The sequence below is a fragment of the Zingiber officinale genome, chromosome 4A (assembly GCF_018446385.1).
Source record: "Zingiber officinale cultivar Zhangliang chromosome 4A, Zo_v1.1, whole genome shotgun sequence".
NCBI classification, from domain to species: domain Eukaryota; kingdom Viridiplantae; phylum Streptophyta; class Magnoliopsida; order Zingiberales; family Zingiberaceae; genus Zingiber; species Zingiber officinale.
Window position 1 is genome coordinate 28,347,776 of NC_055992.1, and position 14,018 is coordinate 28,361,793.

Genomic DNA, 14,018 nt, shown 5'->3' on the forward strand with positions numbered 1-14,018 from the left:
CCTTTATCATTTGTCATCTCTTCATATTCTATCTATATCTTGTCATAAACTCTCATTCTTATTAAGAATTGTCACCTCAACATATTCTATATCTTGTCACGAACTTTCATTCTAATCAATAGTTGCCACCTTATCATATTCTACCTTTATCCACAATTAAGTTTAATTTTCAACACTAGATCTCATTTTGTAACCAAGCCAACATTTCAAGTAAAATAAAGGTTTCAAAACAAGTTTAAGTTCTTAGCTTAATGATCCCTCTTCCACAAAGTACTTTTCATTCCAACAACAACAACAACATAAAGATCGAACATTTATTAGGTATGAACTACTCACTGTTCTATTCCTGATCTCCATTAATTAATCAACCTAAGGATCTATTGTAGGCCTAAGGAAAGATCATACGGTGGATACAGCAATATTCCTCTCCTTGCATTGCAGGACACGATCCTTGCCCAGGACCTAACGTATATAGCTGCTGCTCTATCTCTGCCCCCGTTGTGGTTTCTGTCCACGCTAGCTTGGGAAGGTGGCAGCATGGGAAGATTCCTGTGCAAGCAGTGCCCAGCGTGACATAAGGGGTGAATGACGATTATTTTAAAATGTTCTCTTAACTTAAGATATATAATGATATTAATAAATGTCATTATAATAATTTATAAAAATTATATTGCTAAATTCATTTAAAATATATATATAACTTGAATTTAATATTTATATATCATCATAATTCATCTATCATTTAGAATAAAAAAATTATAAAATTTAAAGTGCTAATAAGTGACGTTATAATTATAAAATGTGTCGTTAAAAGCGATATTAAATTTTTAAAAGTAATCAATTTTAATAAGTGTTTTTTATAAGGATATTTTTTAATTAAGTTAACTCACCGACTCACTTAAATAGGAGCCACATGATTAGATGGAGGGTTTGCAATAATGAATTGTGCAATGATAAACATACGATGACTCATGACTCGAAGATAGAACAAAGTAAAAAAAATTTAATTTTTTACCTAGAAACACAATTTATTCCAATTTGCCCCTTTATTTATATAGCACAATGTATAATTAATTTATAGGCCTGGTGTGTAAGGAACGCCGGTGGATGGTATCCACGAGTCGCCGGACAAGAAGCTTCCGACGGTGAATTTTTCAGCTTCAGACGAGTTATTGATCACGTGATAACCACTCCAATTCACCCTCCTACTCGTGTCGGCGCCGGTGCCAGTGTTCATGAACTCCCCGTAGTACAACGTGCTCGGTGGGGAGCTGCCATTCCACTCCAACCACCCCGCCGGGTCGATCAAGTCCTCCAGCTTTGTCTTCATCACCACCGTCCTCGAATACTCCCTCCACGGTCGGCCGAGGTACGTCCTGAACGACCCCTGCACCGGCGCGAGGTCGGATGCTGCAGCCACGACGGAGTTGTGGATCGATATGCCGGTGGGCTCGTTCGAGCTGCTCCTGCCCTGAGCCGTGACAACGTTCGCTTGGCCGTTCATAGGCCGCCTCACGTAGAGGTTGCAGTTCTGGAAGACAACAGCGGCGTTGCCGAAGATGAAGTCGATGGTTCCGTAGACGTCGCAGTTTCGGTAGAACTGTCTTTGGGAGTGGACGTAGAGGGTGTCCTGGTAACCCTTGAAGCTGCATCTGTAGAAGACGGAGTGGTCGGACTTGGATAGGAGCGCCACCGCCTGTCCCTTTTCCGGCCCGGCCGTGTTTTCGAATGTCATGTCGCGGGCGATGAATCCGTTTCCTGATACGCCTGATCAATGTACATTGAATTACAAACATTAATTAAACGGATCCTGACCAATTTGAAGAAATATTAATTAAATAGATCAATAATACGTAGGTCCTAGAAATTATTGATACATCGAGTAAAATGAAATCAAATAGTTTTAGAAATTATTGATTAATTAGAAGCTAGCAAAGGGAAAATCTATTTCTTGTATGATTGTTTAATTTTGCAATTAATTAAACTAGTACTTTTTATCGCTGGTAAAAAAACTACAACTAACTGTTAGTTAGTTAGTTAGTTGATGTAAACATTATATATATAACTAACCGAAGGTGGCCGATTGAAAGGTGCGGTAGCCGCCTTTAACGCTCCTGTTCCCCATCACCACAGTAGCATCTATCCCGTCGCCGGTCATCATTAAATTCTCCATCGAGTTAGGAATCTCCACGTACTCTTCGTAGACGCCGGCCTTCACGTGAATGACGAACCTCGCCGTGCTTCCTCCCCTCGCCTTGGCCGCAGCCGCCACGGCTTCGACAATGGATTTGTAGTCGCCAGAGCCATCCTTCGCGACCACGAGATCCGATTTCACGTCCGACGCCGCCAGTAGCTTCTGGTCGGCCGCCGCCACCCACTCCGGGAACAATAACCCCAAACGGCGGCGCCGTTTATGCTGCCCACCGGCGGCAATCAGCATCGCGTTGTTAACGGCGAGCAAGTTACTGATCGACTCTGTTAGCTCGCCGTCGTCTATCACCGGCGCCGTCAAACCGAGCTCGAGGAAGCCATCGCGGCACGTGCGCTGGTTCGTCATGGCGGCGCTGAGCCACGTCTGTGCGTCGTGACCCGGGCGAACCTGCGACCGGTTCACTAGGCCGACCGTATCAGCCAGCAGCTCGACGCAGTCAGTCCAGGCCCGTCTCCTCGGCTCGTCGAACTGGTTCGGGTTCCTCTCCCCGGCCCGCTGGTGGGCGAGGACGGCCCTCTCGAGGGTGGCCCGGTGGAGGAGATCACGGAATCCATTCCAAGTCAGCGACGACGACTGCTCAAAGACCGAGTCGGACCGATTGACCATGGAGCTGCACACGTCAGGGTAGGGGGTGCGGGAACAATATGACACCATCGGCTCGCCGTAGCAGTGTTCTAGCCGTAGCAGCAGCAGGAGGAGGAGGAAAGCTAACAAAAAATTCGCCATGGATGCAGAATTCGCAGAAACTTTCTTGATGAATTGAAGAATAAGTAATTAAACGTACGGCTGCATGCATGCATGCTCTTCGTTTATATAAGGTTCAGGTTCAGGTTCAGGTTCAATTCGTTTGTGATCAATATATTATGAAATTGGATAAGTGTAAATCAATACAAAATTTATATTTCGACGATCTCATTCCTTGTATAATTTATTTGTGCTTATCGATCGGTCAATTTCATTAATAACATGATCAATATATAATTATTTGATTGGATAAGTGTAAATCAATAAAAAAAAATATATATTGATATTTTATTTGATTTAATTGTCATATTTACATGATCTCCGTTCCTTTCCTTGTAAATATATATATATATTCAATTAGAACAAATCGTACGTGCTAATTAAGGAAGGTCAACTTCATTACTAAACAGTACTTTACTTAATTAATATTATTATTCTGTAGATCTTAATTGATTAGGCTTGACTCATTCATCTTATCGGACTTGGCATGAGCAACTTGGCCTAACTAGGCTTTGGTCATGCCCGATTGATTTGATTTGTTAGGATTGATTATGACATTAATTTAATTTGTTTGAAATTATCAAGTTAATTAATATATAAGGGTTGAGCATGCATGGCCTATATATGTTACGCTATTGATGACTCAGTATATATATATATATCGATCATTTGAGGTCGGTCCATGGAGTTCAAATAAGTACGTACGTCAATATATATAGAGTAGAAGCCTTGAGTCTCTCTTGCAAAATTTTAATTCCCTTTATATATATATAAAATTAATGTGTAACTAGGAAATGTAATTATATGAATATATATAATTTATTAGAATTTAAAAAGGAATTTTTAAAATATTTTATTGGAATAAATGGGTTAGACTTTGATAAAGACTATTTAGAATTCTCCATTTAAGTTACAAAATGATTGAATATAAAAGCTAGGTTTATTTAATCAAACCCTAAATTGTGTAGGTAATGTAAATTAGGTTTGGGTTTGGATTAATGATAATGTAAATTAAGGTTGCAGTAATGCGTTAATTAATTAATTAAGAGGATTAATAACTAATCGATTAATTGGATGCATAATAAATGGTTAATAATAGATTAGTTGATTGAATTGAATTGAACAGGACTTGAGTAGATGCAATTATTGGTAATCTATTTAGCTAATGAGTAATTTACATGTCAGTGAATTTGATTAATTAACAGTTAATTAATTGATTAATTAGCTAATTAATGACCTTCTTGATTGATGCATTTGTGAAATACAAAGGTTTACTGATTTAATTTATTTAACTCTAAAGATAATTAATTGGTTATAATTAGATAATTTGATTAAGGATTCATTGAATGAGTAATCAAATTTATAGGTTATTAAATATCAAGTTAACTACTTGGTAATTAATAATCAATGGGATTACTAATAGGATGGGTAGCTTGATTTGCTAGTTCGCATATTATAGATCCTTAGATTTGCTTCATATCCTGCACTTATCGGATTTGAGCTCGATGCAAACCTCTGACCTGAACACGGTTAGGACGATCTACGTTTGAAAACTCAAATTGTAAATACGAAAAATAAAGTTGAAAATGAAGTACAGAAAGTGTTGTCCTAAATGAAGAGAACTAAGGCTCTATTTATATTATACTAGTCGAATTCGTCCGTAGCATGACGTGGCATCTCCGGGCGCCTAGAGTGGTTTTGGGCACCCCCAGCGGTGCACTGTATCTGTTCGCAATGGCTCTTTAACGACACGATGATAAACCTTTATCAGTATCGGGGCACCTAGATTAGTTCGGGTACTTGGATTGTTGCTGGTGTGGACCCAAAGTCTCTCTCCACTGCTACTTTCACCCAGAGGCGCCTGTTCGGTACCAAGCTAGTTCGAGCACCCAGACCTAGTATGGGCACCTAAACAAGTCAATATAGAGTCGACTTGTCCTGCTGTTTCTCTGGTTACTTGGGTGATTCTCTGGCCATCCAGAGTTGAGCTCACCTGAACATAATTCCGGCCTTCTCCTCGAGTAGGCTTCCTCCCCGGATTCTCGTCCCTCAAATCGCAACATGCATCTCGGTCCGGGTCTTGCTCGCTCCGGCTCCGCTAGCTTGGGTGATCTCGGCCATCCGAAATAGGGCTCACCCGAACCCAAGTTCAGGCCTTTTCCTCGAGCAGCCTTCCTTCCCGGTTTCTCGTCCCTTGAACGCCGGGCACGTTCTTCTCATCCACCGGTGTACTCTTCCGCGGTCACCTCGTCCCTCGGACGCACCGAGCCCGTCGGCTCTCTCCCCGTGCCGTCCTTCTCGCTAGCCGCGTCTTCCGCTCGACTTCCTGTGTTCCTAAGCTCCTGCACACTTAGACACAAGGGTTAAACAAACGCAGGACCTAACTTAGCTTGTTTGATCACATCAAAACACCTTGGGGTTCCAACAATCTCCCCCTTTTTGATGTGAGTAACCCAAGTTAAGTTAGGGTAACCATATGCAATAAAAACAATTTATTTTCAAATAAGTCCAAATATTTTGCAATTGAAAAATTATATTACCTCCCCCTAGACTTAACATACTTCTCCCCCTTTGATCACATAAAAAATTGGGGTTATAAACAAGTCTAAGGGAAATTCTAAAAAATTTGAGTAGGACATTTTTCAGAAAAAATTTTCTAAGTTAATATTCATAAGAAACAATTCTAAGTCAATTTTAAAAAAAAAAATTCTAAGGCAATATTATCAAAAAAAATTCTTAGTCAATTTTTTTTTTATTTAAAAAAAATCTTAAGGCAAAAAAAATATTCTAAGTTAACTTTCATAAACAATTTCTTAGGTAATTTTAAAAAATTTCTATGTCAAGTTAAAAAAATTTAAATATTTTCTAACACAAATTGAATAACTCTTTAAAAACATTAAGTAATTTAAATTAATACTTTTTCAGTTAGTCAATTAAACTTTTCATTTCGATACTTGGCTTCCAGGTCGTGGCGAGGCACTAGGCCTTCTTGGTTATTGGAGCAACAACCACTTCCTTAGACAAAGTCTCATAATGAAATTAGTTGTTTAATTTCCTTACTGGAAATGCTAAGTCTAATTTTAATTTTAAATTAAATAGGTTTTTGGAACCCAATAGAGGTTCCTACCTACAGGATTAACCAAGTATTTCCTAGGTACATAGACTTTTGATATATTTCTAATTTGACTTTGATGAAATCTATAATACCAATTTAAACCTCTATAATTTCTAAAAGTAGAAATATTTGAACCATTAGATTTTTCAATCTTTCTATTTCTTCTTTTAGTTTTTCATTTTCAAATTTTAATTTATCAAAATCCTCTATAAGACATGATTTTTCCAAAATTCTTTTTGTTTCTAAAATTTCATTTTCTAATTTGATATTTGTATTTTCTGATTTATACATGGATTTAGCCATTGCCTTAATACCAAAGTAAAGTTCATCGGGGGGTAAGAGACATACCTCACTTACCATATCAGACTTGAAGTCTGAATCTCCCCCTGCTTCTCTACTTTCATCTGAGGTCGCTCCCCCTTCATCGATGCTGGGTTCTGATGTACTTTGTCCTTCGTAGCTTGCCATCAGTGCTATCCCCGCATATTCTTGAATCTCGGACTCAGATGATGAAGTGTCATCCCAAGTGGCTTTTAGGTTCTTGTGTTTCTTGGGTGTCTTCATTCTGTCATTCTTTAGTTCTGGGCAATCCTCTCTTAAGTGTCCTTCCTTTTGACACTGGTAGCATCGCACTTTTCTTCTATTTCTTGGATTCTTTTTATTCTACATTTCTTTAAATTTATTAGATCTAAAAAACTTTTTAAAGTTTCTTACCATATATGCTTCTTGGTCTTCTTCGAAGTCTGACTCGGGTTCATCCTTCTTGGTTGCGTTCAGCGCCATTATCTGACTTGAGTCTTTTGTTGTAGCTGTACACCTAGTTTCATGTAACTCAAGAGTAGAAAACAACTCTTCTAAAGTACTTACCTCCAGGTCTTTTGAAATATGGTAGGCGTCGATGATTGATGTCCACTCCGGAGTTCTGGGAAACGCGTTAAGTGCGTAGCGTATGCTGTCCCGATTTGTTACCGTTTCTCCGAGGTTCTCGAGATCAGTAATCAGTTCTTTTACCTTTGCGTGTAGATTGGATACCTTCTCACTTTTTTCCAGATGAATGTTCATCAACTTGTTCCGGAGGATATCTCTTCTAGCGAGCTTCGCTTCAGACGTGCCTTCGTGGAGTTCTAGGAACTTCTCCCAGAGTTCTTTAGCAGATGAATAGCTTCCGATGCGGTTGACCTCTTGAGGTGGTAACACGCTCAGTAGGTGATATTTCGCACGGCTGTTAGCTACAGATTCATTCTGCTCCTTCTTTGTCCAATTGCTCTCTTCTTTTTCTTCTCCATCTTGATTCGTCAGAGCTAAAAAACCATACTTCATTATAAACCGAATTTCGAAATCAGTTCTTAGGAATACCTCCATATGACGCTTCCAGTCTACGAAGTTCCCCTTGAATTTTGGTGGGACGATGCTTGGTCTGGCCATCTTGTTGCTTCGATCGACGGTTAGTCCTCCTGAAGCGCCTTGCTCTGATACCACTTGTTGGTCCCTTTGGAGGCCGACAAGAGGGGAGGAGTGAATTGCCCTACAAAAATTAAACCAAAAATCCTTCTTGGATATTCAACTAATTTAAAATACACTTGTAATAATAAAACTAAGAGACTAAAGGAAAAGAGCAGACATAAAAGATTTACTTGGTTTGCAATCAAGGGATTGCTAATTCAAGAAAAGTAAGCGCACTATCTGTTTATCTCCTTTGGGCGGAGTAACCTCTTCACAGCGTTGACAGCACAAATAAAAGAAACAGAATTGAAAGCACAAAGAAAACTAATTACTAGTGAGATGATTGATCTGTGCAAACCAGTGCTATATTTATAGCACTGGTCGGGGCGCCCCGAAAGGGTTCCGGGAGCCCTGGGGGGATAAAATTTTATCCCCCAACGATCAGATCGCGTTTGGCGCGATCCTGGTCAAAATCTAGGTCCGGGCGCCTCGGAGGGCTCCGGGCGGCTCGGAGGGCTCCGGGCGCCCCGGAGCCCAAAGTCAATAGTGCCTGACTCTTCTGGGAAAAAGTACCTGACTTGAGTATCGGAGGGCCTGCTCCGGAGACTTTTTCCCTTGTTCTTGGCCTCTAACGTTCTGTGTGCTTGTCTGAATGTGCACAGAGCTCATATACCATCATCTTAGTCATCACCCTTGGTCAGCAACCCGTGGGAATCCTTCTGAGGGGTCCCATATGAGTAGGAGGTTTCATCCACCCTCCGTCAACGCTAGCGACAGCGCATCCGGCCTCTGTCTGACTCAGATTTCGAACGGGATCAATTTGGTGTCGTATGTGGGAACACATTTACCTATTCTGGAGCGTGAAGATGGAGGATATCGGAAAAATCTACGTGACCATGACAGCAGGAGAATATGAGCTATTCAAGGAGGTCAAGAGGCGTGTGGTTTCAAAAAGACAAACCACTACTTCCCGACCGCACAAGCTGCCCAAAGTTTCTAAAGATCTGACACATATTTCTGACCGAGGATCTAAGAGAAAGCAGCCTGAGGAGTTTCCCCCAGCCTTATATAGAGAACCCGGTCTGGGTTATTATCATCGGAATCCCAATTGCTATAACAACAAGAAAGAGCAACCACGGGTGTCTATGGCAGAAAGTTCTCGGCCTGGGGACTCAAAGAAAGGGAAAGCTATAGTCCTCAGGGAAGAGCTCCGAGTGGAACATGAAAAACATGTGCCCTTCTCTCCAAGGGTATTAGAGGAGAAGCTGCCCAAAGGGTACAAGCCCCCTGATATCGGAGGATATGACGGTAGCAAGGACCCAGAAGAACATCTCTGTTAATTTTGGAATGCTGCACTATTACATCAATACAGTGATGTCGTCAAGTGCCGGGTGTTCCTGAAGCAGGGGTCCGTCGAACCTTTGAGGAGCTATATTAAACAATTTAACCAAGTGACTCAGGACGTCCCGTCCGCTACTTCAGAGATATTAATGAGCGCCTTCTCCCACGGATTGGTAGAAGGAGAGTTCTTCTGAGATCTCATCTGAGACCCCGTGAAGAACTTCGACAAAATGTTGGTAAGGGCTGCCAGTTATATCAACGTGGCAGAGGCACAGGCAGTGCGAAGGAAAGCAGATAGAGCTCCTGCTTCCATCAACAAGGTAGAAAGGAAACCCTAACCACCAACCCAACCTCTTTCTCGCGGCCAGGAAACCCGACCACCCTTCCTGCCCGGTCAGGATGCTCGGCCAGCCCAACGTGTGGCCACTGTCCAAGCTCCAAGGCCTGGTCCGTAGGGTCCACGTTACTGCACTTACCATCAGTCCCACATGCATGCTACTAATGACTGTTTCCACTTCACCCGCGATTCTCGACGCGCAGCCGAATTGGGTCTATCGCCACCAGAGCTTTCCCCTCAAGTGTAGAGGTTGGTAGACGACCGTCGTATCGCAGCAGGTCAGGCAGGCAGACTAAGACCATACCAAGCGAGGCCAGGTGTTCAGCAACACGGTCATGGCCAGGAGCAAGGCGAAGCCCGGGAGGAGGAAAATATAGGTGATATGGCCATCCGAGAGATAGACATGATTTCTGGAGGACCTACAGATGGAGATTCCAGCCGGGAACGAAAATCTCATGAGCTTCGTCTGGAGATTCATACTATAGGATGCAGCCAGGAGTAAGCTATTGGCCCCATAATCAGCTTTGGATTGCAAGATCTGGAAGGATTAGAGCTTCCCCATGATGATGCCCTTATCATCAAGGCCGTCATAGCCAACAGTCGCGTAGTCAGGGTTTTTGTTGATACCAGAAGATCTGTCAACGTGCTGTTCAAGACTGTGTTTGAAGGTATGTAGATTGACGCTAGTGAGCTTCAGCTAGTGGCCATTTCCTTGTATGGTTTCACTGGCAACGAAGTAAAGCCTATAGTCCAGATCAAGCTGGCCATATCCCTAGGCAGTGAGCCCCTGGTGCGGACAAGGAGGAGCACCTTCATAGTGGTGGATTCACCCTCTTCGTGCAATGTCTTCCTGGGTAGGCTGGCCTGCATGAGTTTCAGGCGGCAATCTCCACTTTTCATCAGAAGATTAAATTCCCATTCGGAGACTAGGTAGGGAAAGTCAAAGGGGAGCAGCTGGTCTCTCGCAGGTGCTATATAGATATGGTAAAGGTGGAGGCCCGTAAAGCGCAAAGGACCCAAGATGGGGGTGTCCATGCCATCCAAGAAGAACCTCTTTCTACAATAGAAGAGCCCATTCCTTGGGAGGAGGTCTGGCTCTATCCTGAATGCCTCGAGAGCCTTACTTGCAATCAAGTGATTTGCCCATGGAAGTCAAAGCGGAACTAATCCAGTGTTTGACGCGTAATAGAGATATCTTTGATTGGTCCCTTGAGGAGCTACCGGGGGTCAGACCGGAGGTAACGGAGCAAAAATTACACCTCCTACCAAGTTCCCGGCCGGTCAAGCAGAAGAAGAGGAATTTCTCGGCCGAGCAAAATAAGATCTGTAGGAGGATCGGTGGCTGGCTAGAAGGGGGGGTTGAATAGACGTGCCCCCCAAATCGATAGCTTCTACGTTTTCGTCAGCTTGCGCATTGGAATAATACAAATAAAACAAACAAGCTAAAGACTAAAGGAAAGAACAAGAAAGCAAATCGCTAACACGTTCGTTTACGTGGTTTGGAGATAACTTGCTCCTACTCCACGACGTGTCCATAAGGTGGACGATCCCTCAATTCGTCGATGGATTAGTCCCCGGCAAACTCCGGCTAGCTCAACCTCCTTGTGGGTGGAGAAACCTCACCACAACTTCAACCAAGAACACTTGGACACAAGAGAACCTTGAGCACTTTGGTGACTACTAATTAGGCTTTAACCAAGTCTAATTTCGTCAACTTGGCCGGCCATCCCAAGGTCCTTCTTATAGAGCTTGGGGAAATCAACCTTGCTGATTTGCCTGTTACCAGTCGATTGGTCCATGCACTAGTCGACTGGTGCCAACCCAACGACTCTCTCCACAGCTATCTACCAGTCGACTGGTCACAGGACCAGTCGACTGATCCCAGCCATTTAGGGCACAGAGAGCTTCTGTGCTCACCACCAGTCGACTGATCCCAGTACCAGTCGACTGGTACAACCTTATACCTAGGGTTCCCATCCCGAGTACATTTCTCTTAGCACTCGGACCCTCACGACTCACTTGACTCTTCTTTGCAGCTTTGACCTCTTTCCTTTAGGGCTACTTCCTTTGGCTCTCGTCCCTCGGATGCATTCAATCTCGCGGCTCGCCCCCAATGCCATCCTTCGCGTATGCCTCGAAGTCGACTCCCTCGGCCTTTCTCCTTGCTCCCTTGTCCACAGTCCCTCAGATGCTCCATCCTTCACCGGACCCGAAGCCGTCAACCTGAGTCACATGTGTCACCTGTAGTCCTACACAACTCAAGTACACATATCAAATAACGAGGGCAATCCAAACTTAAACCCTTTGCCCAAACACCAAAACACATGGCCCCATGGACCATTGGGATTGCTCCAACAATCTCCCCGTTTTTGGTATTTGGCAATACGTTTAAATTAGGGAAAACATATAGCAAATAAATATGCTAATAACAAATGGACTTACGTCTTCAAGGCTACACACTTGGACTTACACCGCCGAATGGACTTACGTTGCCAAGGCTACACACTTGGCAACCGCCGAATGGACTTACGTTGCCAAGGCTACACACTTGGCAACCGCCGAATGGACTTACGTTGCCAAGGCTACACACTTGGCAACCGCCGAAACAATGCATCATGCATTTGAACCTATCCCAAGGCTCCCCCTACACCTAAGCTCCCCAATGAGCTAGGATTTTTCCACATGGATTTTTAAGAACCTATCACAAGGCTCCTCCTATACAAAGGCACTTAAGGTTTTCCCAACTAAACCTTACTTCTCCCCCTTTGCCTAATATCCAAAAAGTTCTCCAACAATATTCCAATTGTTAAAAACTTATCATCCAAACTGACCCTAAACTCATGTATTATCCCCCTTGGATCTCATACATCTAAGCAAGTTGACATGGTCACAAACCAATGCTGAAAATAATTTCAGACTGGTATCAGTCGACTGCTCCCTTCGACACAACCTTACAAAAATATTCTGTGGTCGAAAACACTGTTATCAGTCGACTGGTATCTGCACCAGTTGACTGGAACCTTAATTCTGCAAAAATCAGCCTTTTAAGGCCAACTTCATAAATGCACCAAAAATTCCCTAGACCTCCAAAAATTTCCAAATTTTGTGGAGAGGTCTATTGCCCTTGTCTACTTGGGAAAAATACATTAAAAAATGTATCTATCACCAATCCCAAGATTGACACAAAATCCAAAACTACCTACATGGTTCAATTGAACCTTGACCTAAAGTCCTAGTTTTGGCTTCCTCTTGATGTACTTGCCCATACCAACCCACAATGCATCCCTAGAATTGGTTTATATGGCATCTATACATCAAAAACTAATTATCATGCAATATGACCCCACTGTCATATTTCCTTGCATGAAACACAATCCATGTGTGCCAAATCCCTAGGTTTGAGACTCAAGTCAGTCTCCAAACCACTTGGCACATTCCATAAAACAACCTAAACTCCCAAGTAGTACCCACTTGAGATCCATTGGCCATGGGTCCCAAATTGACTCTTTGAGCTCCCCTTAGAGCCTGTAGCCTTAGCCACCTCCCTAGGTGACTCATCTATAATGGCTAGGCCACATCAGTGTACCTCCGGTGACACTTGGCCTACAAACCTAACCTTCTTAACCTTGGACACCTTGTCCTTGGTTAATTTCTTCTTACCATTAAATGGATTTTCCTTACCATTTATTGACTTCTCCTTGCTATAGTCATATACAACCCTAGCATAAGACTTTCCCTTAGCATTGGAGACACTAGATCGGTATCCCAAACCCGATCTATCATGGTTGGGTCATTGGCTACCCAACACCATATTTAATTCCTTAGATCCAACATTGAATCTCTTAAGGAATTGTTCTAACTTATCAAGCTTTCCCTTAAAGCCTGATTCTCCTTCTCTAGGTTCCTAACCCTAGAGTTAATTTGTCCACCTTGGACATTCTAGACCTACCCTTTCTAGGCATGTGCCTCCCCTTCTTGGGATTAATGCCTTGGTTCTCTATTACCTTCTTCTCCTTAGGTAATGAGAATTTAACTTTCCTAGGTCTATCATGCATAGGTCTCCTAGGGTTTTTATCGACATTTACCCTATTCCTATCAAGATATCTAAAACCAAAATTTTTCATTGCTACATAATGATAATCATTATTTTTCCTAGCATGCAAGGGAACATAAGAATTTGAATTTGAATTATGATTCAAAGTAGGGCATACCTCCCTTACCCTTGAAGCTCCCCCTTGACTCAAGCTCCTCTTCTTCTTCTCCCATTTCTTTAAATGTGCAAGCTTCTTGATTTCTCTCTTCTTGGGGCATTTGGTGTAGTAGTGTCCCTTCTCCCCACACGTGAAGCATGTAATGCACATTCTCCTCTTTTGGGCTTCTTCATTCCTACAACCTATGTTAGTATTCAAAATAACTTGATTAGGTTTAGGAGTTACCTTCTTCTTACCCAATGGACACCTACTCTTGTAGTGTCCCTTCTCATTGCAACCGAAGCAAATGATGTGGTCCTTTGACTTTGTTTCGGTGGAGGTGCTCACTAGGTTGACCTCCAAGATCTCTTCTTCCTCCGTCTTGGATTCTTCTTCAACCCTTGAGGATGTTGATGATGCTTCTTCATCCTCCTTCTCCTCCTCAGAAGTTGAGCATGAGTTAACTTCCAGTTGCTCCTCCTCCTCTTCTTGAGCCATTAAAACCATCTCCTTGGGCTCTACCTCTTCATGTGTAAGCAAAAATTCCTCGCATGGAACTTTCTTCACATTACTCCACAATTCATGGGCGTTCTCATATTTACCTACACGGCTCATCACGTCATTAGACAAAATATT

The 14,018-nt window shown here is 42.6% G+C and overlaps 1 protein-coding gene across 1 annotated transcript; it reads right to left on the bottom strand.

Moving 5' to 3' along the window:
* Positions 1-1,075: 1,075 nt before the first annotated feature.
* On the bottom strand, positions 1,076-2,938 carry LOC121972320 (pectinesterase-like). Its single transcript, XM_042524001.1, has 2 exons — positions 2,071-2,938; positions 1,076-1,767 (listed from the first exon to the last, which is right to left on the bottom strand). The coding sequence occupies exons 1-2, from the start codon at positions 2,936-2,938 to the stop codon at positions 1,076-1,078; spliced, it is 1,560 nt and encodes a 519-aa protein (XP_042379935.1).
* Between the last annotated feature and the right edge of the window lie 11,080 nt (positions 2,939-14,018).

Bases quoted from the DNA above. Each gene is read 5' to 3' on its own strand.
- LOC121972320 (XM_042524001.1), bottom strand. From the start codon at position 2,938: ATGGCGAATTTTTTGTTAGCTTTCCTCCTCCTCCTGCTGCTGCTACGG. The intron at 1,768-2,070 runs GTTAGTTATATA...TACATTGATCAG, and splicing joins CTTTCAATCGGCCACCTTCG to GCGTATCAGGAAACGGATTC.